Source organism: Scomber scombrus, chromosome 2 (assembly GCF_963691925.1).
Source record: "Scomber scombrus chromosome 2, fScoSco1.1, whole genome shotgun sequence".
Classification (NCBI taxonomy): Eukaryota; Metazoa; Chordata; class Actinopteri; order Scombriformes; family Scombridae; genus Scomber; species Scomber scombrus.
The window spans coordinates 28,995,074-29,022,627 of NC_084971.1; the positions used below are offsets into that span (position 1 = coordinate 28,995,074).

Here is a 27,554-nt window from a genome sequence, read left to right on the forward strand (position 1 = left end):
TTAAAAAGAAATATGACTGAAACTTGAAAAACTATTTTTGTTTCCTTCCTTCACTTTTATAGTATCGTTATCTCTCATGCAGCAGTGTTGTCTCTACTTGTATGACATGTAATATTTATTATAAACGACCAAATGACTGTGTTCAATCTTAATGCTATCTAATCTACTTGGAACTGATCATATCGTACATCAAATGTCTAGTCTGGCACAATTACAATGCACTTTTGTGAAGAAATAATTTCATAATTTTAGATTAAATAGCTGAAAACACCTTTTCTAGCAGCAGTGTAAATTACATTTTTATTTTTATGTTATATATTAATTTAGAGCAGAATCTGGTAATTGTCCTTTGTACAGAAGCAAAGAAAGACCATGATAATCTATATTTTATAAGTAGCTGAATATCTAATTATGAAATTAAACCGACTTATTGCGCATTGAATGTTTTACTTTTTTGGCCTCTCCTTGCTTCCGTACACAACTGTATTGAGACAAAGATCAAACTATCCTCCAGAACAATCTGTGTTTGGCTAAATAACATTTTGCTTTCTCTTGCAGGGTAACTCGCTATGGGTGGCTCCTCCTCGAAAAGCACCTCATTTTGGCAGAAGGAGAATAAGAATAATAAGAATAAGAAGAAGAAGAAGAATAAGAAGAAGAAGAAGAAGGAGGAGTCGCCTCTGGACAAAGCCTGGAGTCAACTGAGCGGGGCAGTGCCTAATAAACGGAAAAGGAAGAGTATTGTGTCACTGGATAAACTGAACATGGATAACCTGAAGAGGGGGAAAGGTTCCCAATGGAAGAAGAGACTCTCACTGTCAGCAGACAAGAAAGAGCCAATATCACTGAGGAAATTGTCTCTGGGTAACACAAGGAAGTTGTCAGGTCAGAGTCTTTCACTGGGAAAGAAAGAGAAGGACGGAGGAGGGCTGGGAAAAGTAGGTGAACAGATAAAGAGGAAGCTCTCAAGACCATAAGAGAAGTATCAGCACTTAGCAAGATGATTTCCCTCCATCTGTGAAGGTGCAGCACACGAAGGAGGACGAGACCAATGAAGCAAAAGTGTTAAAAAAAAAAAAAACTCAATGAGATAATGAGAAGCTTGAATTTGGAAGGAAGACCAAATAAAACATGTCAGTGAACAACAGACAGGCTACTTGAGACTCAGACACATATATTTTAAACGTTTTTAATGATGCCACTGTCAGTTACTGATGGATAGATTATCAAGGCTGAAAAAGAGACACAGGAAACCGAAACACAGATCACAGATTACACATTCCTATAAATGACTAGGTGTCAGTTTTACTAGATAAAAACACCAGCTGCACTTAATTAACCCCTCAATATTAATCTCACACTTGCCCTGTATCTCAGTCACACTTAACAAAAAAAGGTATTGATTTAAAAAATATATATATTTCTGGATATTAACTTAATGAAAAATAATTTCCCTTTATGGTGTTTATGACTCAGGTGCACCAAATACTGTACATAATACCTACTGTCACAGTGTGATAATAAATAAAACTTTACATCACAAACTACTTACAAAGAGTATTATTTGTTCATTTCTGTACAGAGAGAATTTACATCATGCAACATGAGCAAGAAAAATCATCAAAAATTAAGGCAGAGCTTATAGCATACTGCTTAAAACTTTAAAAAAAGAAAAAAACTTTAAGCAGACTGGGGTTTTTTAAGGGCACTGAACTGACGCCAACAGGATCTTGTACCGTAAGTTATTTGTCAGTGTTTTCACTTTGAGTTTCAGAGGAAAAGTAAAATCACAAAAACATGAATCATACAGGTTTACAGACTTGTGTCTCTTTCAGTTTCTATGAGGGCAAAAGGTTATCCAACACCTGCGTCATACACTTATGATTATTATGACATATTATAGTAAAAACTGTAAATATCCTTCATCTGAAATTTTATAACAATCGAACCAGAATCACGTTAACGAACAGAGGATTCATTTTAAATTCTACCAAAGGCTCCAATGTTGATTAATCATTTACTTAAGATTTTAGATTAGTTAACCATTGAAGCCATTAATGAGAACAACGTTTGGGTTGTCAACTTGTGACAGATTGGTGTTCATCCTCTTCCAGCATAATGTGCTTTGTCTTCTCTTGAGCTCTTTTATTGAGCCTATAAAAAAGGTCTCAAGTTTAACAGCAAATCATTAAACTTGCAGTTGAAAATGTAGGAAATCTCGATGAAAGGCTCATTTGAGTTCAGTAATCCATCTGGTCTGCTGTTTGTTAATTTAGCTAATGATTCTAAAATAAAATAATCCAACAAATCTTATGTTTAAAAGTTTAGTTGTACAACGAGGTAAAAAACAGGACTGCAAGCAGTTATACTGGGGTCCGAACATTCAACAGAGCATAAATCAGAAAGCACCAACATGTCTCAAGCAGAAGGCCAAAACATCACTAAAAACAGCTTAAAAACAGGTGGCTGGACCATATGAGCAATATAGCAAAAAGCAGCAGCGGTAAATAATAAGTTCTAAATAAATGGACATCGATCTCTTAGTGGTCAAATGATCCATTAGAAGGGTATTCTTACATGAATTTAGGAGCTAATTAAAAACATGGAAACACAAAAGCAGGTTAAACTACATCTTTCACAACCTAGCAACCCAAACATTGCTAATAAAAATGATAAATTATTAACTATTAACAAGCCCATTAGTTGCAACTTACAACCCTTTATAAAGAGGTACTGAGCTCTTGTGGCCTTTGAGCTAAACTCACATCTTATGTGCACATAAGCTCGGACGCATCACATTTACAGTGATTCTATACAATAAGACACCATGAGGATTTAACAAAAAAAAAAAACCCTAAACATTTGAGGCAGGGCCGATTACTTGTTTGCACTCTACTGCACGACGGTCCGCACAGTTTCAGTCATTTCTTCCATGAGTTGCCAGCATGTTGCAGCGGTTGTTCAGCAGCCATTAGCGCCGCCTCTTCCACCTCGGTCTGTTTGGGTTAAACTTGCAGGTCGTTTATGTATAAACAGGATATTCGCCCTCCAGTGTCCCCAGTCCTGGGCGGATGGGAGGGGGTAGGGGCGGTGGGGGTTGGCTCCTTACGTCTGCTGAAGGTCAGTGATGGAGCGCAAATGAAACACTAAGAAACATCCCCCGTCAAGTTCTCTCCGACGATGTGAAATATCCCTTTAAAAGAGGCACAGCAGGCCAAAATCTTGTCTGCTTGCAGTAGAGGTAAAATCCCAAAATGTGTAAAAAGAATAAAATATCCCACCTTGTCTGAGGAAACACAGATCTTAAGGCATGTTTAAGGTGTTCATACACTGATCAGCAGATCCCAGTGTCAAGTGTGTGTGTGTGTGTGTGTGTGTGTGGGCACGTCTTTGAGTGTGTGTGTTGAAAGTTTATGATTGCTCGAGTTTCCACTTTACTGAAGAGGCCGGGTTGTCATCTGAGGTTTTGTTCCTGAGAAGTGTCCCGTTGCTGTTCTCTGTCTGCTCACCCATACGAGACTTACAGTTCTACAGTCAGAGGTGGAGAGACAGATAAGAAGATGAGCGGAGGGTTGAAACGAGGTAAAGAATCAGGAATGGGGGGAGGATTAGATTCAGGCAGGAAAAGGTTAACAGGAGGTGAAAAAGAAGAGAAAATGGGTTAGTCATGAACAGCCTATGAAAAAAAAAAGAGTTAAATGAGCTTAGAGTGAAAATGATGTTTATCCCATTCCAGACAGTTTGACATGATGTAAATTTCACCAGTGTTATCACAGGGAGCGAAGCACACAAAGCAGACAGATGTGACCAAACAAATTACAGATGTTGGCAGATTTATGCATTTATTTATTTTAGTTGTAACAATGTTTGTACAAAAATAAACCCAGAGTAATATGAAAGTGTTTCTGCGCTGTCAAAACAATACCGACAGTAAGCTTATAATATAAAAAAAAATATATAAAAAAATCTGAAGACAAAAGAATATAGTCTGAATATAGTGTTATCCCTTTAATAGCTCCTTGTATTGGGGTTCCCTTTAAAAAGTGGTTATAGGTAATGATTTGGTATTATCCATAAATGTTTAACGTCCATTTAATTGAATGAGTCAATGAATATTTTACTACCAAATCACACAGTGAGGGAAGAAAATGCAAATATGTCCTTACCAAATGTGCCCCGCCCCCTCGCTTACTGTTCAATCATAGTATCGTTTGTGAGTCAGTACACACACTCAGATATGCATGTGGGTATACACACATACACAAACACACATACACACACACACACCTCTATGACTGCACTTCCTGCTAGCAGCAATAACAGAGTTACCAAGGCTGCATGTGAGCGAATGACAGAGTGCATGCCGTCAAACATACACACATGCCAGAGTAACACGTCAGAGGAAACATGGCAGGGAGCATGACCCACTCTAACCACCAGCACACATCTGGACCCATTTACGACTGTATGGCACGATACACACACACACACGCGCACACTCACACACATCAGCAAACAGCACGGAGAACATAGAAATGCTGCGCTCAGTAAAAACTACTGGTTGCATAAAGCGGCGGGGTATTTCCAGGCACTCGGGTAATTCCAAATAAGAAACTGGTTTATAGAACGAGGCAGTGTTTGACTGTTTAGGTAATGTTTAACAAGACTTTAAGAGGTTGAGCGAGGTCATTCCTGTATGTCTTTCTTAAGTCTGCCAGATGGAAAGTTTCACATCCTGGAAGGATGGATGTACACATGTATGGACTATATTTGTGTCTCAATTCTGAGCATGCAACAGCACATTTTTTGCGTAAACATTATCAGACAACACCTAAACTCATACTAATAATTTTATAGGAGATGAACAGCCAGTTAGAAATGATCCACTCCAACCTCTGGCTGAAATTGTGGCACATTTAACACTATTATAACTATTGTGAAAAGGGTGTAACGAATAGATCAAACACAGAAATCCTTTTTGTTTGCTCGAATGAAATCATTCTTTTCCATGTTTTCCACAAAATAAAAACTTGGGAGATGGGAGCAGAGACACAAATATCATTCCTCACATATGAAGAAAGAGGGGAAAAAAAACATCATGCTTAGGTGTTTAGGTGTGTGTGTGACTATAGTTTTAAGTTCAGCAAGCAGTTTGCACATTCTGTTTATCTTTTAGCCTAGGGGAGTAAAACACATATGTAATAGTCGTTCAGCTTCAACATTAACAAGATTTAGTGTTGTATAGGTAAGCGGTCATATCAGAGAGACATCCATCATCCGAGAGGTAGCCGTCTGACACACCTGCTGGCTATGAAGTGATGACACTCATTAATGGTGACAGGTAAAAAAAAGACTGAAGTTAAACGACTATTACACCCTGAAGAAGACATGGCCAAAGCATTTGTGCAGTTTTCTCGCCTTCACTGATAACAAAAAGGTTTAAAAAGATCATTGTGCTCCAGCTGTTTTAGGTGTCTGAACTCTTCTTACATTTGTACATATAAATGTCTCTTGAATTTCGTATGAACGTTACACACACACACACACACACACACACACACACACACACACACACACACACACACACACACACACACACACACACACACACACACACACACACACACACACACACACACCTATTTTTCAAATAGCACGGATATCAATATTGCAAGACAGGAAGTGAAAGTAGTAGGTGTGATGCAACGATTCGGAGCATCAGTCTAATATGTCGATCTGCAGTTACTGTTGCTATGTGTGAATGTCGATACACTCAAGGCATCTTCTAACCACAAGTTATATATAAATACAGTCAGAGCGTTGAATCTTCTCTGCTGTGGCTTGCTCATTAACTTGTGCATGGTAAGCAGCTTTTTGCAATAGACAATGCTTATAGAAATCCTACTGAGGTCCAGGCAGTGCTTGTCAAATAAGTATCAACCAACTGCAGGCTGATGCATTGCAACATTCATTAACGGTTAAATATCCTCCAGGCAACACAGTGATACTGCAGGGACTACAGACTTAATGCACCAACGGAGAACTGAAAAGACAGAAGCTTGTATATTTGGCCAAAGCAGAGAATTTGAACACAAACCACACAAATAAACTGACAACTCTGAAATAATGAATCACCACATTTGTATCTTATGATGAATCTGTTATGTCAAGGGTGGTTGTGCTTGTAATAAATCACGATAATAACGAACATGTGCAGGCCTTTTTTTATTTTTATTTTTTTTATTTGTGAGGCTCATCATTTGCAGTTTTTAAGGATTTTCAGAAAACCACCCCCCCCAAAAAAAAACAACTGAAGCGGATTAGTTTGAACCCATTTCCAGTCAGATTTAAAAGTTGTTTTTCCTTCCAGTAAAATAGGGAGTGAAGAACAAATGAGGGAGGAAACAGAGCTTCTGATTATGAGCTGAATCCTCTTTATGCATGTGAAATTTGATTTAAAAAAGCCTGTTTTTTTACCTATATTGTTACTTTTTACAGTTTATTAGTAAAACTGAAAATAATGAGCCGCATTCAAATGTAACATTAAGCCGTGAAGTCGAGTTGCCATGTTGTCAGTTTGTCATCGCATAGCTTCTAAACTGTTTGACTAGTGGTGAACAAATAAATGTCGTCATCGATCTACAGTCAGTGTGGTTTCAGTCCTTAGTGCGAGTGGTTGTTTTGTTTGTGATTGCTGTCGTCGGCTCCGTTGCTCTCGGACAGTACCTCTTGCTCCAGGGTGTTAAAGTGAACTCCAGATATGCTCTCTGGGTCGCCCCGCCGGAACAGGAAGCACAGGATTTCCTTGAAGGTCCTCCTCATGTCTTTGTCCCTGAAAGAGTAGATGATGGGGTTGACGAAGGAGTTGCACTCGGCCAGCACCAGGCAGTACTTCTCGTAGCGCAGCACTTTGCACTTGTCACAGCCCAGACCGTCAAGCAACAGCACCACCAGGCCGGGCGTCCAGCAGATCACAAAACAGCCTGTAGAGGGAGGATTGAGAGAGTTGTGGGGGGGGGGGGAGGGAGATCAAGGTTACATAAAGTCATCAGAACATTTGCTATAACACTGGAAATAAAAAATATATAAAGGGCGTGGAGAGTGGCGAGAAAGGAGGAACGAGAGGAAAGAAAATGAGCGGACAGGCAGTGGTGAAGAATGTGAAGAAGTAGGGGGTAGCTAAGGGAGAGACTGTAAATTCCTCTCTAGACAATGCACATGCACGCACGCACACACGGATGCATAACATGTCAGTATGTGCGCCGGGTTTAGTCTGTATTATCAGATTTCATTATCATAATACTCGATTAGGCAGCTCAGGAATTCATTATGTACACACATTCACAGCACGTTCAGCACCAATATATTCACACATACAGGTTTGACGGTAAATGCGAAGATAATGTGGACACACACACACACACACACACACACACACACACACACACACACACACACACACACACACACACACACACACACACACACACACACACACACACACACACACACACACACACACACACACACACACACACACACACACGCGCGCGCAGTATGAAATGCATTTCACACCCCTAACCATGACCTTTATTGTCTCACACGCCTGCACTACACGTATTAACACTTCTCACATAGCTATTTGAAGACATGGGCACAAACCAAAATGTCCCTCACTTAAGGATAAAAATGCAAGTTAGTCTTCATGAACGTTAAAAGTACAAGAATACACACCCACACACCCATACACACACACACACACACACACTCTCTCGGTGGTGTCATATGGGCAGAGAAGACTGTTTTCTGTCACAGTAACTGAGCTATGCAGGTCCTTGTCAGGGCATGCTCTGGGTTTTACACGAAACCTCCTCACATGCCAGAGGTGTTGAATACTGGGTGCTGAGCGACGAGAGAAAGACGTGTAACGTTTTTAAAACTTGAGGAATTTAATCCAAAGTTCAAAATGTGAGAGCAGAGGCAGAAGGGAGGATGGGCAAGAGAGCAGAGGAGTGAGAGAGGGCGGCCAGTTGAACAGAAAACAAGAGGAATCGGCAGGAGAAGGAGGGAATGAGTGAGGAGGATGTGTGTTTAGGCAGAGGGGGGTAGAGTGTACTTTAACATGCACAGACAAGCTAAGACAAGAGCTTGCCTCACAGCCTCTGTGAGGGCTCGTAGGTTTAAGAATTGAGTGATTCTGTGGAGATTTAAGTGATAATTTCCTGAGAACTTCCTGTTTCTCTTGTATGTTGAGAAACGTGTGCAGTATAATCTATATACCTGAAATCAGCTTCTCAATCTGTTTATGTAGCTGAGATTTTGAGTTTTAAGCAAATAAATACTACTAAAATTCTTTTTCTTATTGTCATGTGTAGAGCCAAACTAACAATGAATTGATTCTACTTTTGACTGTAACCCAATATATTCTGCTGTTTACTAACCCTAACCCTGATATAAGGCCTGATATATCGTATTCCTTTGTGCTGTAGACCTCTGCTGTTGTCCAAAAACTATTAAAAACACATCAATGAGCTACACTGTTGCACTGGGTGACATTTTTCTTCGACACAAAAGAGTACAGACTTGTTAGTTTGTTAAGAAGTGGCTCCAAAGATTAATAACAGCGATCACATTTTCAATCTCGGATCGGAGAGTAGTTCTGTGTAAGTCAGACGCCACTGTGCATGCGATCTATTCTATTTAACTTGTTGTGCTACATATCACAGCCTCTTGACTTTGAACTACACTGTATATCTGTCAAAGAACTTCAATACAAAAGGTTGTGACATGTAGCACACATACTAATGGGGCAGCTGTGGCTCAGAGTCGTCCACCAATTGGAAGATTGGCAGTTCCATTCCCGGCTAATCCAGTCCACGTGTCCTTAGGTAAGATACTTAACCCCAAATTGCTCCTGTTGCTGTGCCATCAGTGTATGAATGTGTGTGAATGGTTGAATGAGACATGTAGTTTAAAAGCGCTAGAAAAGCTCTATATAAGTACAGACCATTTACCAATTTACCATTTAATACATTAGCATGCATGCACAGTGGTGTCCGCCTTACAAGGAACTACTCTCCAGAGACCGGCAACGTGATCGCTGTTATAAGTCTTTGGAGGCATTTCTAAACAAATGTGACTATAGTCTAATGCCACCTAGTTTAGCAGTGTGTCAACAACCGAGGTCTACAGCACAGATATACATCAGACTTTAGATACACACACAGTATTTGTAAGTAGATGAGCTCATTGTTTGTTTGGTTGCTTTTTTTTTTTTTTTTTAAGTAACAGCTGTTCCTCTCCTGCACTTGCCTCCCAAGCTGCAAACTCTTCATACTCATGATTACTTACATTACTTAAAACTGCTAGGTGGAGCAAGAAATTGTCTTTCTGTGTTATAAATGAACCCACACATAAAAGACACAAGCGCACACTGACTGACAGTGACAGGCTGTTTGTTTTCAAGTGCATTGAAGCAGGAGGCAACAAAAGACAGCTGGTTTGAAGGAATTAATTTTCCGTAAGGCAACTTCGGTGACAGATGTGTAATGTCAGTTTGTGGGTAATGTTTGGTTTATAGCCCAGACCTTTGTGTATTTAAGTAGTGCATGTGCTGCCTCACCCAGAATCATGGAGACAGTCTTCATCAGGTTGAACACCGTCTCTCTGTGTCTCATCTGGGTGGTGTGCTGCGACATCTGCTTGCTCTTGTGCCTCACATAGATAAAGATCCTGGTGTAGACGGCCACCATGATGGAGAAAGTCAGCAGATTGAGGAGGGCCCAGAACACCAGGTAGCTGCGGCTGTACATCGGCGCCATGGTGGAGCAGTTAGGCAGGTCGCATAGGCAGTGCCAGCCCATGGTGGGGACCAGGCCCATGATTATTGCCACCAGCCAGATGAACAACATGATGATGAAAACACGCCTGGTACTCATCTTACTGTGGAGCTGCATGTTGAAGATTGTTTGGTGACGCTCCACAGCCACCGCCAAGAGGTTGAGGACAGAGGCTGTCAGGCTGGTGTCGATCAGCCCCTGTCGCACAAACCACTGGTTAATGGACAGTTTAATGGTCCAGGGACCAGTATGAAACATCAAGTGGAGGTAGGACACACCTGAGAAGAGGAAAATCAGGTATTCATTACATATTAATAATAGAAACAAGGAAACACAGTACAGGATACATTACTTCCCAGTGATCTTATTTATCTATTGCAGAAAGGGCACCCGCACCTGGTCTTCACAAATAAGTCATAGGCTATTAAATTTGTTCCTTAGACATGATCCTAATGCAAAAATTAATGTATATGATCCAAATGTGTGTTGATGTAACCCATGTAGATTACTATTGCTTTGTAATTTGGCATTAACTGTGCTGTTTTTGTTTGTTTGTTTGCCTTGTTAATGCAAAATTCAAGAAAATTAGCCCTGAATGGCAAAAAGCCCCAAAAGTGTCAAAATACACAACCCGTGTATTTTCGGTGCAAGACCGCACACTGGCATCTCCGGAGAGGCACATCCCAAAAACTGTACACTGATTACTATGTCTGGGGTGTGCTATGGGCGGGAATTTTTCAAATGAACAATAGCACTGTGCAAAAAATAAAACAGTAAAATGCAAGCTGCTGCGTTGGATACCGGTGAGACGAGCAAGTCAATGAGTTTAAAAGTTTCATCAGACTTTGAAACACCAGACGATGGTTTACAATACTATAAAAAAGTATTTTACAAGTCTGTCTTTTTAGTCAGTACCTCTTTATGGTGCAAAAGAAGAGAAAAGTCATTGAAATATATTGACTTGATTTGACTAATTTGAATGGCTGACGCTTCATATTAGCTTCAAATAAACTTTTAAACATGTTTTTGCACAACAGGAGGCTTATGTCTCCCATCACTTACACCGTAAGTGCATTATGAGGGAACATACAATTTAATCACATTTGTTATTGACCTTATTTAACTACTATAAAGATTCACAGTGCAGTCAAGGGATGTAAGATATGATTATATATATATCGTTGCTCTATAATTTATTTAATTGTGATGCAAACAGCAACAGTTTTCATCGTTTGGAGTCTGTCCATCTTTTGCACAGATTACATTGATAACTTACTCTTCTTGGCTTTTTACTTGCAAAGCTTTTATTGCACTTGGAGAGTTGAGAAGAACTAAACTCATTATGTCACGTTATTCCAACTCAGCTCTTCACTGTCTGTCTTTACTCTGCTAAACTGCACACACACACAAACACAGTAATTACAACATGAAGTAAAATGACATTAGTATTAATAAACTCGGTACCTGAGAAGAGGTCTGCCAAAGCCAGGTTACCCAACAGGTAGTAGATGGGATAGTGAAAGCGTCTGTTTTTTATAATAGCACCCATGACCAAAAGGTTCGAAAAGATGACAATGAAGCAGACTGTCATTCCCAGAGTGACGACCACATAGTCACGCTTACGCCAGTGGTCGCTGATGTTCTTGCCACTCTCACTATAGAAAAACTTGACAGTCTCATTGTTGTAGCATTTCTCTGTGAAGTTATTCATGTTGAGATGTCTGGTGGATGTCTGATCAGAGAAGAGGAGCGGAGAGCGGCCTTTCAGACAGGAAGTATAAGGGGATGACTAGGGTGCCATTCAGACTCGACCTCTCTGGTGGTTTGGACATCAGCATACCATCAGCTGCATAGGTGAGGACTGGAGGGATCCAGTTAGAAGTTTCAGGCCTTTACTGTGATGCTGTGTAGGACTCTGGATCCACCTCCTCAATCTGTGGAGAAATGAATTATCGTTACTATAAAGACAACAAACACAACAATTATTCATGATTTAATTCCAAAATCATCATGTTATAGCCCAGAGTCAGGGCCAGCTTTATGTATCAGTTCTGTGTAAAAAAATACCACCAATGCAAACCTAGCATTTCCTGCTTTAGTGCTTCAAGTTAAAAGCTTTTAAATCATTAAACGGGAGGCTTTCATTGTGAAGAATTTACAGGAAGTGAATCTTGTCCCTAACTGAACTTACAAAACTGCATTAGAGGTGCTAAAAACAACAAGACGAAACAACAACATATGGAGATGTATGGGGTTATCTGTTCAGCAGATCAGCAGATCAGAAATAATGAAGGGGGGAATAATACAAGTAATAACATCCACAGTGATGATGATTGATGAAGAGCTGCAGACGACCGGCACACCTCCAACAGGTTAACTAACTTATTTTACTTTGAAAGAGAAATCTGTCAAGAGCCAACGCCAGCAATAAAACCTTTGGAAACATAGTGTTCAGTGCAGTAGGAAACTGGTGCTTTTTGCTCACAGGAATTACTTTTACATATATTTCTGTTGTTATTTGACACACACTTTTAACCATCAACATCCAACACTGTGAAATTATGTCTGAAAATAAGGAAAAGCATAATAGGTTTCCTTTAAAATGTGTGGAAAAAGCTGCAACTGACTATTATTTTCATTAATGATTTAATTGTTTATTTTCTTGAATAATCAATTGGTCGTTTGGTCTATAAAATGTCCTCAAAGTGACGTCCTCAGATGTCTTCTTTTGTCCCAAACAATAGTCCTAACTAACCTAAATAGTCATAACCCACAGCACACTAATTAAACCAGAAAACTGCATTTGAGGCGCTGGAATCAGTACCAAAATAGTTCGGGACTCTCAATCATTTTATCAACTCATCTTTGCAGCTCTAAATCCAATTATAGATATGACCAACACACATTCATGCATATTGCAATTTAAACTGATTAAAGCTGCACAAATTACATCAGTGACTAAAAATGAAATTCATTAACTGGTTGATTATCTCTGCAATAAATCAGTTTCTACTAGGGATGCACCGAAATGAAAATTCTTGGCCGAAACCGAAAATGAGGAAACCATGGCCCGAAAACCGAAACACCGAAAGAAAGTATTATGCCAATTATTAGTACCATTGCATTTATGGCTATGACTGTGTACTAACCTCACTAAAATCAAGGCATTGCAATTCAAAGAATAAATCAATTACAAAAGTATGAAAATATTTATTTAGCAATGACATTACAACAATGCACAATATAAAATTATATTATGTTAAAAATAACACTTAGTGTTACACTTGGTGGAAGGGTGTGATCAGTATCGGTCGGGGGGGGGGGGGTGTTGCGATCGGTATCGGTCTACTAATCAGCAACACAGAGCTATAAGCACGCTTTACTCTCACACGTGCTGCATTTATATTCACACGAACACACACACCTTCTCCTGTGCTGTGCGCTTCTCCGTCTCCAAGCGGGTTCTCTGCATCCATCGCGGCCCGGATCATTTCTCGTGCGTGCTGCTTTAATCCCACATCCAGGTAATGATCTTTATAACGCGGATCAAATACAGTCGCGATGAAGTGCAAAGGATCCAAATAGATCTCAGTGAAACGTGTGCTGACAGACTCTAAGAGTGTACTACACTTTAGTGCTGCAATTAAAGGAATAACGTCTGCTACAGATGCATCAGAAGAGCTGATCTCTTTAGTTAGCTCTTTCGGTGATGAAAGTATTTCGGCCGAAAACCGAAAATCCGCTTTTGGGCCATTTTCGGCCGAAGATTTTCGGTGGCCGAATTTTCGGTGCATCCCTAGTTTCTACTTCTATAGCCTACAACATTTCAGCAAACAGTGAAAATAATCTAATATGACATCTTAATAGGGATATAAAAAAACACAGAAAATCAGTGAATAATCACTTTTAAGAACCTGGAGTCTACAGAGCCCGTCCGATCAGCTGAGAAAACAAATTGTAATTCTGTACAGTCCACACAGTTTATAATCCGTGCTCTAAGATAATAAAACCATGTGCACAGATTTGTAAACCGTGCTCTCAAATTGTGAACTACATTATTGTTTATAATTATAAAAACGTTTAAATAATGAGGATAATTAAATAATGTATTCAAACTAGCCCATATGGTAATCTAATATATGTGCCATTATGAAGATATCACACGCATGTCATGTACTGAAGCACATGTATGACATACTCTAGATTGATAGTTAACAATAGATTTATCAGTGCAGCAAGGCAGGACTCACAGGACCTTTCCCCTGACTACAACACCACAGAAGAAGACAAACAAAGGACAGTTTTTAAGGTGCGGCTCAACCCTTGCAAACCACTAACAATATATGTATCACCCATGTATTACCCATGGATCTTTTTTCCCCCCAGCTGACCCCCGGGGGTCTCCATAGGAATCAGTGTATATTTGGCATTTTTCATGTTGAATGACTGCAATGATTAATTGATCATTTAAAAAACAAAAAGAGTTGCTAATTGTCTATTGATTGACTAATAGACATTACCAACAACACCAGCAACAATCAATGGTATTTAACCACACGCTCAACCAACCAATCAGGCCAATACAGTCCAGAGTCTTACAGAGCCACACTTATTAACTCATCAGTAAAACCGTGTATCAGATACGACCCAGTAGACAGGTATTCGTCTGGAACTACAACACACAATTATTTCTATTATTGATTAATCTGCCAAATATGTTCTCAGTTCTGAATATAAATAATAATGATAATAATAAAAATATGAAAAATTCTCATCACAATATCCAAGAATTCAAGGTGATGGTTTCAAATTGCTTGTTTTTTCCCCACCAGACAGTTAAAACCCAAAGAAATCCAGTTCACTATCACAGGAGCCAAAGAAAAACAGCAAATCTTCATATAATATGAGAAGCAAAGAATGTTTGTCCGTCTGGCTTGAAAATTACTCAAACTGAATTATTATCAAAATATTTGCAGATTAATGTGATGTTGAGCAACTGATAAAGATCAGGACGTTTGCTGCGTTTTATAACAGTGAGGCAGCGGAGGAGCCTTAAACGAAGGGAATATGAATTATAAAACATAGTTCAGGGTTAGACTATTGATTGCACATTACATTTTTCTGAAGAAGCGAAAGTCGTAATAAGTATATATTTCTATAACGATATATATTGATATAGTCAAATGCATTAATGAGCAATAAGCTCACCATTCATATGCATCATGTATCAATGCGTGACTCCAAAGAGGAACTTATCACTTTTCATGTTTGTTAGCTTAGTAAAAAAAGCGAAACCACAACGCTTCTCAAAAAGGGGAACTTCCTGCTTCTCCTTATCTTACATAATAGTAAAGTAAGTATATTTGGGTTTCGGACTGTTGGTCAGACAAAACTAAACATCTAAATCAGATCATCCAGTCAATTGTGCATAGCTGATTTATGATGTTTAACTGACTTAATGATAAATCTGGGAAATAGAGGAAGATTAATCAGTAGTTAAAAAACATTTTACTTTAATTGTCAGTAAAGGAAGTCGGTGCTAAAAAAACGATGAGTCACTTGTGCTAACCCTGAACCGTGTCAGTTGTACCACAATGGTCTGAAAACACACAACAACACACACTAATTTTAACTACTACATGTAGAAGTAAACGTAGTAAATACAGCCTGCTAAAGCCGGTTTTACAGATTGTTATTTATTATGAAAAAAATATGTAAACACTTTATGCAAATAGTGGCGCTCACAAAACTCAAGTGTTAAAAGTATTTTGATCTACTTCTTAAACCAGAAAATCCTGATAAGCAGCAACAGCCGCTATTACTGTCATCTCCTACAAACTACTACTGAGCCCCATTACCAACACTAATGTACACATACTGACAAGTTACAACAGGAAAATGATGTGAGGCTTCCTGAATGTGACACTGTAATTAAGACTGACCACGAATCAGACCGACTTTCATTTCAAAAAGACGCAGTGGCCAAAATAACAAGTTTCATCCTTCTATTTACAGTAAACTTGTACAGGCTGCATGGCGCGTTTTGAGTCAACAACACTCCCTCACACATTCTCTCTCTTTTTTTTTCTTCTTTCTTGTGAAACGCCAGCCCGGCACGACGACGGGTACTGTACCGCCGACTCCGAGTTCAACTCTCTCAACAATGGAAACAGCAGAGCAGCTCCCTACAGCAGAGACACACCTCACAATTACACAATCCAGCTATGTAACCCAATCTCAATCCAAACATGCACGACACACACACACACACACACAGAGAGAGAGACACACACACACACACACACACACACACACACACACACACACACACACAGGGAGGGAGCCTCTGTGACCCACTCTCCTACCAAGGGTGTGTGGAAAGAGATGCCAAATCAAGAACAGAAAAATGTGGGGAGAGTGAGAACTTTTAGAGTCTTGAGAATGAAATGATGGATGAGACACACCGCAAAAAGAAAGGATTTGATTCAGGCAACAAAACAGTAAAACAGTTGAAGAAAGTTGAACAAAAGTACACAGAGAGAGAATGTTAAAAAAGGGACAAGCAAGGTTAAAGAAACAATAACAAGAACGCTTTGGTGAATAAGTTAACGCAGATGTGTGTTTGTGTAACCGTCTGAACACACATAGATGGCAACATGTGGGCACTGGTCTGAGAGGAAGTGAGAGACTTCTGTACTTTTCTTCTTAAACGTCTCTTTCTCTGTCGGAAACACAAGCTGTCAATCAAGCAGAAGCACTACAGCTGATCTTTGACCCCGGATCCTTCAGATCACTGCCACACACACACACACACTTGCTCCATGTCTGACGTCAGGAAAAGACCTGTGAACTCTACTTTACAGTTCATTAACACCATGCATCAGCTTTGCAGTTTTTCATGCTGCAAATCTTAAAAACATGTAAGACAATCTCAAGACACTAAGGAGAAACACAATCAGCACCTTTTTCTCCCAATACATTAAGTTACAGGATATCTACTGACAGTGAGTACTCTCTCTCTCTCTCTCTGACTGACATTCTGGGAAATATGCTTATTTGTCTTCTTGCATTAGATGAGAAGATAAGATTGAACTCTCATGTTGGTACAGTAAACATGTAGCTGGAACCAGCAGCGGGCGTAGCTTGGAAACGGGTAAAAAGCTAACCTGTCTCTCTCCAGTAGTAGGGGTGGGAATCACCAGAGGCTCCATGATACGATATTATCACGATACGATGTTACTGCGATTTTAAATAAACTGCGATATATTGCAATTCATTACCCTTTTTTCAACTGCAAACTTCCTCCTGCATGCTGACTGTCACCTCTGCTGACTTCACCAGAAAACAAACTACTAGAGCCATAATCAATAGCTACGTCTCATTTGTTTAATTTGTACAAAAGCCAAAGGACTTATCTTCCAGACTGTTTCTCCAGGAAGTTATTAGACCAGGTTTTGTGTCAAAGGTGCTCCTTTAAATGGGGTTTTCCTCCTGTTAGAAATGTTTCCTGTAGTGCCACCTTTGTTGAAATTAGGGCTTAGGTCTTGGTCAGAATTGCAGCAGAGATAAATGGTTGGGGTTAAGACAGGGCTGGTAAAGGGTTAAGATAAGGAGGGAACACATATCAACAGGGGAAACAGACTTTGACACAACACTGGCATAAATACCTCCCTAAAATAGCAAATTAACCAGAAATTCGCTTAAACTGATCTTATCTGAAGTCATTTCAACAAGCAACACTTGGCAAAATGGGAAGTCTGCTAATGCGTACCTTTTCCGCTGGCCTCTTTTTAACCATAGAAAGAGTGATAAGAAATTTTAAAAAAGTTTGTGACAGTTTCATTTGCGTCAGAGAGTTTGCCAACCTGATAAACATGATAAACATGCAATGATCTAGCTGAAATCAGTAAGACAGATCCTTATTTAAGGTAAGGTATTCACACATTATTTAACCGTTTATTTTTGTTAAAAGTCTTGTTCAGTTGCTTGTGTTTCAACATTTGTGACCTTTGGCTTTGTTTGCATTATGATGATAATAATAATAATAAGGTATATTCATCTAAAAAAAGATCAGTTGGTTTTCTGTACTGACATTTCTGAGATGGTTATCAGCATAAGTATAGAAGAACTTTTAAAATGTATGTTTATCTCTCTTCTTTTTTCTGATGTGTTGTAGGGCAGCGAGCTGTTTAAAGCCTAATGCATGAATAGCCACATATAGGTTTGTCATCAATACTCAAAAATATACATAGTTCTGTACATGCAAACATACAGTACAATAGTTGCGTTACAGCATGCAGCTACATGCTAAAACTGTTTTTGCTCATCTGCTGCAGTGCAGTTTGCAAACAGATGAGCAAAGCAGGCGAGTGATTTTGAATCTGTGTAACTTTTGTACTTAAAAGGTCACAGAACAGCAAAACTCTTGCAACAAACTTCTAACTGCCCTACTTTAGTGCACATGAAAGATCAAGACTGAAGTAAGTTTACTGCTGCTTAAAAAAAAAAAGGTAGAAAGACACACTGGAGGACAAAGACTGCAACAGATGCAACCAGACCGTGATTATGTGGCTTCTACACAGCTGCAATCACAGGATGTGGATGTTTCAACAATATAGAAAACCTGCTCTCATTACACCTGTTTCCAGCAGCAGAGGTTAGCTGGTTTCATTTAAACAACCTCGACACCAAACAACAAACAAGCAAAGCGACAAAGCTAGTGCTCATAGTGGAGCATTTAGGGGCTGAGTGGACACGTTTTTCAGGTGTTGGTGAAGAGCAAAACAGAGCTACAAGGAGAGAGGATGATGGACTTACAGACACAATGGTGCTTAACAGGATAGATTAATATTTTAGGAAATACGTTTTTTAATGCAGAGAGAAGATTTATAGTGTATCTGTGTATCTACATACTAAGCTGGAAACAGTGAATGTGACTCTGCTCAAAAGTAACAAAATCCCCCCACAGGCTAATTAATGTAGGTTTTAATAAATGTCTTACTGAAACATTTAGCTAAAGAGCAAAAAATATGTCAGGGTATAAAATGTATGAGTCCTTAAATATTAAGTTATTCTTGAATTAAATAGGGTTGATAAGACAGCCAGCGGCCAGCCAGCTTAGCATAAAGAGTAGAAGCAGCTAGTCTGGTTCTGTCTATAAGTAACAACATCTGCAACATTCAGCACCTCTAAAGCTCAATAAGTAACATCGTTGTCTGTTTAATCTAAAACAAACACACACACACACACACACACACACACACACACACACACACACACACACACACACACACACACACACACACACACACACACACACACACACACACACACACACACACACAAGTGCAAAAATAACTTTGGCCTCAAGCAGTTAGCAGGAGTCTGGCACATAACCCCTGTCATTGACTTTTTTACACTTCTGTTTTTGTATGGATTAAAGCAGATTTTTTGATACTGTGTATGTATTTGTTACCTTTTGACAAAGCCAGGCCAGCCATTACCCAAAATGTCAAACTATTCCTTTAAACCCATTTACTCAGGATGATTTGTGGTGAAGTAACCACAGTTATAAAGCGCTGTTCATATTTATGTTTAATGATGCAGATCAAACTGTTTATTCCCAATAAACCAAATAAAACATGATTTAGACTTCTAAAAGATATGCAAATTAGAGTTAATTAATTATAACATTTCCATCATAGCTCATTGTAACTCACTATAATACCTACACTTGACCTTATTGCGTATGAGCCATGTATCCCTTCACAAAAAAAAGTTACTATACAAAAATGTAATCTCTTCCTTTGATACTAGATACTTCCAAACTAACTCTTTCACTCTGTGTGGCTCTGAGGGAATACATTTGCATGACTGTGTGTTTTCATGCCTCATATATCTGTGTTTGTGTGTGACTGGACTGAATCAGTAAACACTAGTTTGAATGCAAACCCGTCATTACCAGAGGAGCCACACCCGAGTCTCTTCTCCCTCCTTCCCCCTCTCTTCCTCTCTCTGAAAAGAAGCGCCTTGGCACATCAACTTGAGGCAGCACTTCTTTGCAATAGGAAAGATTTACACCACAAACAGACACACAGACACTGCGGCAGAGGTGGCGGGGGAGTGTGTGACAGTTAATTCTGTGTGTGTACGCTCCTATTCAAGGTAAAGATGGATATTCTGCTCCATCCCCTCAGGAGGAACACACTCGCTCTGCATGTGTTCGTTCAAATTAGCCGCCTGCACGGAAGCGTGACCATCCGGCTGTGAAGTGTGGACATGCAAATGTTAGGACTGGCCAGGTGTTGTCTGCATAATGATTCCCTTTAGCCGCTTGATCACACATGCACTTGCACGATCACTTCCTCCCGTCTCACACAAGGAAACCAGAGAACCTGATTGTGTAAGAAAAACTGCAAACTACACATTTCCTGTGGAAGCTTTTCTTAAAGTGTAAACAAGACACATTTAGATGAAAACACAATCACGATATGTTACTATGCATCTGAACTTCTGCAATTAATGACTTTTTTTTTTTTTTAAATGAATTGCTCCCCATCAAAGCCTTTTAGAGATGCTGTAAGAAATGAATAAAAGGAACCAAATTGGATTCTAAAGGAGCTTTGAGGTTGCAGTCTTTATTTTAGGATTATGTATTTAAATCTCTGAATGTTGTTACTGAAATCTCTGAGAAAAACGCCCCTACAGCTAACTGTTTTCATAGTGCCAGCTGTACTTTCATTATCCAGTGTTTGCTGCAGGGTGACTTTAGGAGTTGAGACGGTTAAAAAACAGGTTTCATCTTAAAGAGTATTGCCGGTACTCCTCATTGATTCTCAGCCAACCTAACTTTCCTTTCTCTATAACTGATCGACTAGTGACTTCATGAGAAATGCTCACCAGCACAACATGAATCATGACAGTAACTGCCCCAGATCATCCATGAGCATCTAACACACAGGCAAAGCAATGTTTGTGAATACTGCGGAAACAATTATTCCATTAACGAAGTTTTAAATCGACAATTTTGATAACTGAGAATTGATAAAGTCAATTATTCCAACTTCTTGATTAAGAGGATCTGCTGCTTTTTTATATGTTTTATGTAATTGGAACTTGATATGTTTGAGTTCTGGGCAAAAATTGAACAATCAAATGAAACAATTAAAAAGAAAATCAACAAATATAAGCTTACCAAACATATTGAGAAGCTTATAATGGTTTGTTATTGTTGATATCACATCAGCAAAAATGTTGTATGATGACATAGTTTCAACACAATACACAAACTATATTACCACAACAATTATTTTTCAATACCTGCTTTTGTGTTCAATGTTAAAACACAAGCACACATATTGATTTAAATCTGTAGCTGTGTCGTTGAAGAAGAAAATCAACAAGGGACAAGACACCAGAAGAAGTGTGTGGGTGTATATTAGTGTGTTAAAGTGTAGCAGACCAGAGACTCTCACTAAACTTCAGCGGAGTAACTATAGCTTGCTTGCACCACAGGTTGGCAGTATAATTCATTTAATATTGTATCATAATAACACCAAACAGCTAACACGTTTTCATGGTTAAATTATCCAAATGTACAAGTTTACAGGATGGTAAACATCTGCGGCTGAGTAACAGCAAACTGGAAACAAGAATGTTAACACTGTCCTTGTGTTATAAGTGGCCATGCCTCAAAATCCACATTTAAAGGATAATTCAGTTAAAAACATTACTTTCCTACTGCTTCACCTTTGCAAATGATCAACATGCTGTGTCACTGATAACCTACTGAATGATAGCCTGAATAAAACTTTTGGGAGCACTTTGAATGCCTTTACTCAAAAAGGAAATGTTTTGGACTAAAACAGAGATTCTTTTAGTGGGTCTCAGATTAAAGCCGTTAACTCCCCTGCCTGTAAAAACTTGTGAGCACGCCAGAGATTTGGGTGTTATTTTGGATGCTGATATTAATTTCCCAGAAGCACATACCAGATATTTCAAAAGACGGTCGTTAAATCATCTCAGAAATATATATATGAAGTTAGATGTTTCCTGTTACAGTCACACTCTGAAAAGCTGGTTGATGCATTTGTTTCTAAGAGGGTAGATTAGTGTCATGCAGGTGTTAAATAAACTAGCAGCTCATTCATTATACATAAACCACCACTTTGAACACATCACTCCTATTTTAACTTCACTTGCTGCCAGTAAACCAAAGAATTGACTTTAAAATACTACTAGTGTTTAGTTTTTATCTGAGTGGCTCCGCTTCTTCTCACATTGTGTCATTGAGTCTACGCCTATCATATAACATGTGCTGTATAAATAAACTTGACTTTGGACCTGTCATTTCAACACGATATCGTCAACGGACTCGAACAAGATAACACACATCACTGAAACCATTATATTGGCTTTCATGTTCACTTTGTGTGACAATGTTCTGGTTGACTGGATCTGAATATTCTTCCTGTTTTATGTGCACCTGCTTTATTTTATGTAAATAAAGTTGACAGGGATGATTGAGATGTCTTATTACTGTAACTGTTGGAATATAGGAGCACTGGAAGGGATGCAGTGATTCAGCCAATGGCCACTTGCCAGACAACCGACATGCCAATATTTTGGTACTTTTGAATGGGTGCTACTGTCACATTCTGCTAGGAAATGTAAAAAGTATTATGGTTCAATACTCAGCCTTAGTGGCAAGTGTTAAATCAATGAACAATGAAAATTATGAATCACCAGCCACTGATATGCGACAGACTTTGAACTAATTTATTAAGCTCAACTATCAAACATTTACTGGTTCCAACTTCTCATATGCGAAGATTTTCTGCTATTGCTGAATGTTTTAGACTGTTGGTCCAACAACAACAAAAAGCAATTTGAAGATGTCACCTTGAGCTGTGGAAAACTGATTGGCCACGGGTCAGTATTTTATGATATTTAAAAGTTTAAATAAATGTATGCATTAATTAGCCGACCAACAGAAGATAAATAAAAGCAACTATTTTAATAATTGAACAATTGGTCTAAACTTCATTTTCTTAAAAGGAAAAATGCAAAATATTTGCAGGTTGCAGCTTCCCAAATGTGAGGATTTGTAACTTTTCTGTCATACATGATAGTAAACTAAATATCTTTGAAATTTGAACTGTTGATTAGACAAAATAAGATATTTATAGCCACAACCTTGAGCTCTAAGACATTGCATTGGACATGTTCTTGACTAAATAATGAATGAATTGAATAATTGGCAGATTAATCAATAATGGAAGATAATGATCAGTTCCAGCCATAAACCTTTTAACACTGACACTATTTACAGCCGCGGAAACCAGACTTGTGTCAACAATCCAAACAATAGCACAATGGCTCTAAGCTTCACAATAATAGGATTCATGGCAGAGCTGTAGTCATGTGCAGGGTCAACTGAAACTGGCAACACCTGTACTGTAAAATGAGAATCAGAGAAACTTACCATGTTATTTGCATATCTTTCAAAACCATGACGCATGTATGATATTTCCATACAATCTCTGTAGGATATGTGCTGTCGTGTCTACAGCAACATTCAATACGGAAGATACAAGAAATTAATACATTTTATCTTGCTTTAGAGGGCAGGACTAAAGTTGCATGGTTGCATTACTCATTTCTCAAAAAGGGCACGGTCCAACTGACAGTGTTGAGGATGTTCAAGGCTGTAATGAACTCCAGACTGTCTCCACAACGCTTTGACATTGTGCAGATGCCTCAATGTGCTGAAGGGAGCCCCGACCTCCCGGCGGAAGAACAAAAACGCGCAAAAACACCACAGCTCTGCCTTTATCCCCACTGCACACATGTCAAACTCAATGAAAAAGTCTTTCACAAAACAAAAACACATGAGAGGGGAAAAAACATGTAGTATACTTACTCTTTCTTGTTCGTTGAACTCGTTTATCAAGTATGGAGCTGAGAAACAGTGCGCGCTCGCACCTGAGGTCACCTCCTTTCAACGCGCTCTGAGCTGAAGATGAAAATATGCGTCAGGTAATAAAAGCAGGATTGTTTTTCCTCTGTTTTCTAGCGATGCTCCATTCCAGTTTTAATTCGTCCCACAACGTTGGTTGATAGCAAATGTGTCCTTTCACCACCTGTGTTCACTTCTCTGTCGTTTCCGGGTGTTTGGATGGTAGTTACCTGTGCGCAATGATCCGTGCCGTGAGTCCCAGGAGGAGCACAAAGGGTGCGGCACTCTCCAATGCTGCTGCTGCCGTCTCTCTCTCACAAAGGAGCGGCTGAAAGCTCCGACGGTATGCTGCCAACCTGAGCGCTCGGTATCCGCCCCCAGCTGCCCCCCCCCCTTCAGTGGGCTGATTGGGAGGCGGGCCAGCCAATAGCAGAGAGAGCGGAAAGTGATTGACAGGGTGATTCAGGCTAGCTTATAGGACTTTGATTGTAGTGAGAGAAAAGTGAATTAATGATGCTGAAGGTTAGATGGAGGTGAGGTTTCCAAGATCTCTGCATGTGAGAGGCAAAAACATTTATTTATTTAATTATCTGAGAGACTATTGAGAATATTAAAAGGCAGGTCCTAATGAACATTGAAACAAGTTTTTTCTTGTTGTAACATCCTGGTGCAACCTGGAGCTAAACACCCTCAGGACAGAAGAGTTAAAGACTTCAGGAGAGCCTATTCTTCTCCCCGACCCACCATCATCAGCACCAGCTTTGGAGTCATTGAGGTTCCTTGGCACCACCATCTCCAAGGATCTTTAATAGGACTTCAACATAAGCTGCAATATAACCAAGAAGACCCAGCAGATATGTGCTTCCTGAGGCAGCTGAAGAAACTCAACCTGTGATCATCCAGATCTTCACCGCCATCGAGGAGTCCATCCTCACATCATCATCCTCTGGTTGGTAGTGCAGCAACCTTACAGGATAATCCAGAGGCTGCAGCACATCATTCACTCAGTGACTGCCTCCTACATTGATTGGTTGTACTCCTCCGGGGCCAGGCGGCGTGCAAGCACGATCGTCACCGATCCATCCCAGCCTGGACACAGACTCTTTGAACTTGTTCAACCAGGAAAAAGAGATCCATAAAACCTCTTACAGCAGAAACAGGAACAGAAGCTGCTGCCCTACTAAAAGCTGAACTGTTATCAAATTTTAAAATGTTCATTAAATTTTAATACTACTTTGTGTATTTCATTATCATTATTATGACCTTATTCTTTCACTCCTCTATGTTGCATTTATGGAGCAAACGCCAAGACACACATGCATATTTGGCTAATTAACACATTATGATTCTGATACTGGTCGTTAATTTCTGTTTTAGGACTAGATGACGCAATCCCTTGTGACTTTCATTTACCTACGATGACGTGAGTGGGGGTGATCTGATCAAACGGGGGGGTTTCCAGGAGGATGCCATGGTAGGTATTTGAGGCGGGTGTGGGAGCAGGTTAGAACTTAATTGAAACACTTTCAGTTTAAGTAATGGTGGACAAAAACCACAGTCCTCCCTCAGTGCCAAAAATGTATTTAAAATATCAAAACATGTTTATCCTAATACGCTTCAGTCATTCAAATGTGTTAAATAAAATGAAAATCTGTCAAATTTACTGTTGTTTTAGTGCCTAATTCCTTTATTGTTTTATTACTATCCTTCTATCACCATTAAAAATGAGGGACCTTTATTCAAAAAAGAAAATAACTTTGGGAGATACCCGACTGATTTAACTAACATTGGCTGCTTTGAATAAACTGTTGTGGGGACTGTGGATTTCGTGTTTTAAAGGGATTTTTTTTAATGGTCAGAAATAGAAGGAGGAATAATTACAGTGAGCACAATCTCTTCCCCTGTTTATATGAGCACCTGACTGTTGTTTTAAAACAGACTTGAAAAATTATGAAATTTTCCTTTAAATATAAACGATACCATTTGATGTGTTGCACCAGAGTTAGCTTAACTAGTTTCGTCTGCAGTTCATTGGCAGGTCACAAGGAAATATTTGCCAATTTATAAATTTCAAATGACAACTATAAAAATAAAAATCCTATATATATAATTATCAACCCGTTATTATAAGTCTTTTACAATGTACTTTCTGTGCAGCTAAACAAACTGTCATGGTGTAACTTATGAATGAGGTTAGCAAATAAAACAATAAAATACAATAAAGGTGACTGTATTATGTTTATATAAGGTTTTATACAACCAGTGATATGACGTACTTAAAACAAAAGCTCATGTAATCACTTATTATATTGTGTGTGCATTTACGTTAGCTCCGTTTCCACTGCAGGAACTTCAGGGTTATTTTACGGGGCCGTTAGCATGTGTCTATAGCAGGAACTTCCCCCAAAGGACAATCTCCCGAAACTTTTACGGGAGCTAAACGAGACTTTGCCTCGGGGTAGGGACTCCGAGCAACCCCTGAAAAACTCCTGGGTTGGGCTTGAGGTTTACTTGGTGATGATTGGGTATACTCAAAGTGGGACGTGGCGTCAACCGTAGACTGTATATAAGAAATGGACGTAACATCCGTGACGTCACCCATTGGTTTGTGGACTGCTGGTCGGAAGCCAATAGTTTCGGATCTGAGCAGTGCCATCGTGAAAATTTCAGGTGCATGCAGGGAAAAATAAAAACTTGGATTCTACTTATATGGGCATCAGGAGGGGCATGAGGCGGAGCGGGGGAGTACCACAGTCTACACCAGCAACCTAGTGATGCTAACCAAGTTAGCTGTTACGACTAACTATAACCACAAAACTCCAGAGAAAACTGTTGGTGTGAAACAAGTTTACGGCTATTTCCATTCAGTCCATCTGTCCGCGCTCCTGAACCTGTGAATCAATCAACCTGTCAATCACGATGTAGCCACGCCCTAATGCATACCCTACTTTATCGTCAAATATAAAATTGGGGTGGCCAAAATTTTAACAAATGAACATCATACTGCATTGAAGAAGGCTTTAAACTAGCGATTGAGACCATAAACACATTTTGAAAACGTTTCCTGAGGTTAGAAATCAAGTGAGAAGTTGGTGAATTCTCCATTGACTTGTATAGAGACAGAAGTCCTTTTGACACTAAAACGGTCGCCCCCTGGTGGCCTTTTGATAGAATGCAGTCTTAAGTTACCTCCGCGTTGGCCTCCGCTCAGAGGACTGGAACTCCCCACCTGGCGTCAACAGAAAGCACCAAAATAAGTGGCATTTTAAAAACCCAAAGGTCCCGCCTCCTAAATTTTACCAGGAATTACCTTCTTTGTGGAAACGGTGCTATTTATCCCGGTTATGATCTTATTTTTTTCTTTTAGTATCCAACCAGTAAGCATAACCTGGTTTCAGAATCCTGGGTATGCTAGCTAACCCACGTCTAGGTTTCTGAACATTTTTTGCCTCATGAAATCAGAGTACGTGGTAGTTAATTAGTAATCCAAAAACATTTTGATAAATGATCTAATGATGATTAACACACTGAAAGGGAAAAGTCTGACTCAGGTAATGCAGACTGTTAAATGTGTGGTCACAGATGGAGTAGTCCAGACAGTCATAAAGCAAACTTTGTTCATTCTCAGTTTTTGAGGTGACTCAGTAGGTGCAGCGATCAGTGACCGAGATGTTCAGTAATAGTAAAGTTCGTCTGCAGGGAGACACCTGGACACTGTTACCATCATGTAAATGTCATGTACTGGAATATGATCATAA

The 27,554-nt window shown here is 39.4% G+C and overlaps 1 protein-coding gene across 1 annotated transcript; it reads right to left on the reverse strand.

Moving 5' to 3' along the window:
• Positions 1–1,187: 1,187 nt before the first annotated feature.
• Positions 1,188–24,108, reverse strand: lpar2b (lysophosphatidic acid receptor 2b). The gene is made up of 5 exons (XM_062439970.1): positions 23,761–24,108; positions 11,304–11,773; positions 9,623–10,117; positions 6,727–6,983; positions 1,188–3,528 (listed from the first exon to the last, which is right to left on the reverse strand). Exons 2-5 carry the CDS (start codon positions 11,548–11,550, stop codon positions 3,412–3,414), a joined length of 1,116 nt encoding a protein of 371 aa, XP_062295954.1. The 5' UTR covers positions 11,551–11,773; positions 23,761–24,108; the 3' UTR covers positions 1,188–3,411.
• Positions 24,109–27,554: the final 3,446 nt, after the last annotated feature.

What these genes read in the sequence shown, in the direction of transcription:
- lpar2b (XM_062439970.1), bottom strand. Translation starts at nt 11,550, where the DNA reads ATGAATAACTTCACAGAGAAATGCTACAACAATGAGACTGTCAAGTTT. An exon ending in TTTGGCAGACCTCTTCTCAG is followed by an intron (nt 10,118 to 11,303) that starts GTACCGAGTTTA and finishes TCCTCTTCTCAG; the next exon opens with GTGTGTCCTACCTCCACTTG. An exon ending in TTAACACCCTGGAGCAAGAG is followed by an intron (nt 3,529 to 6,726) that starts GTACTGTCCGAG and finishes CTCTGACTGTAG; the next exon opens with AACTGTAAGTCTCGTATGGG.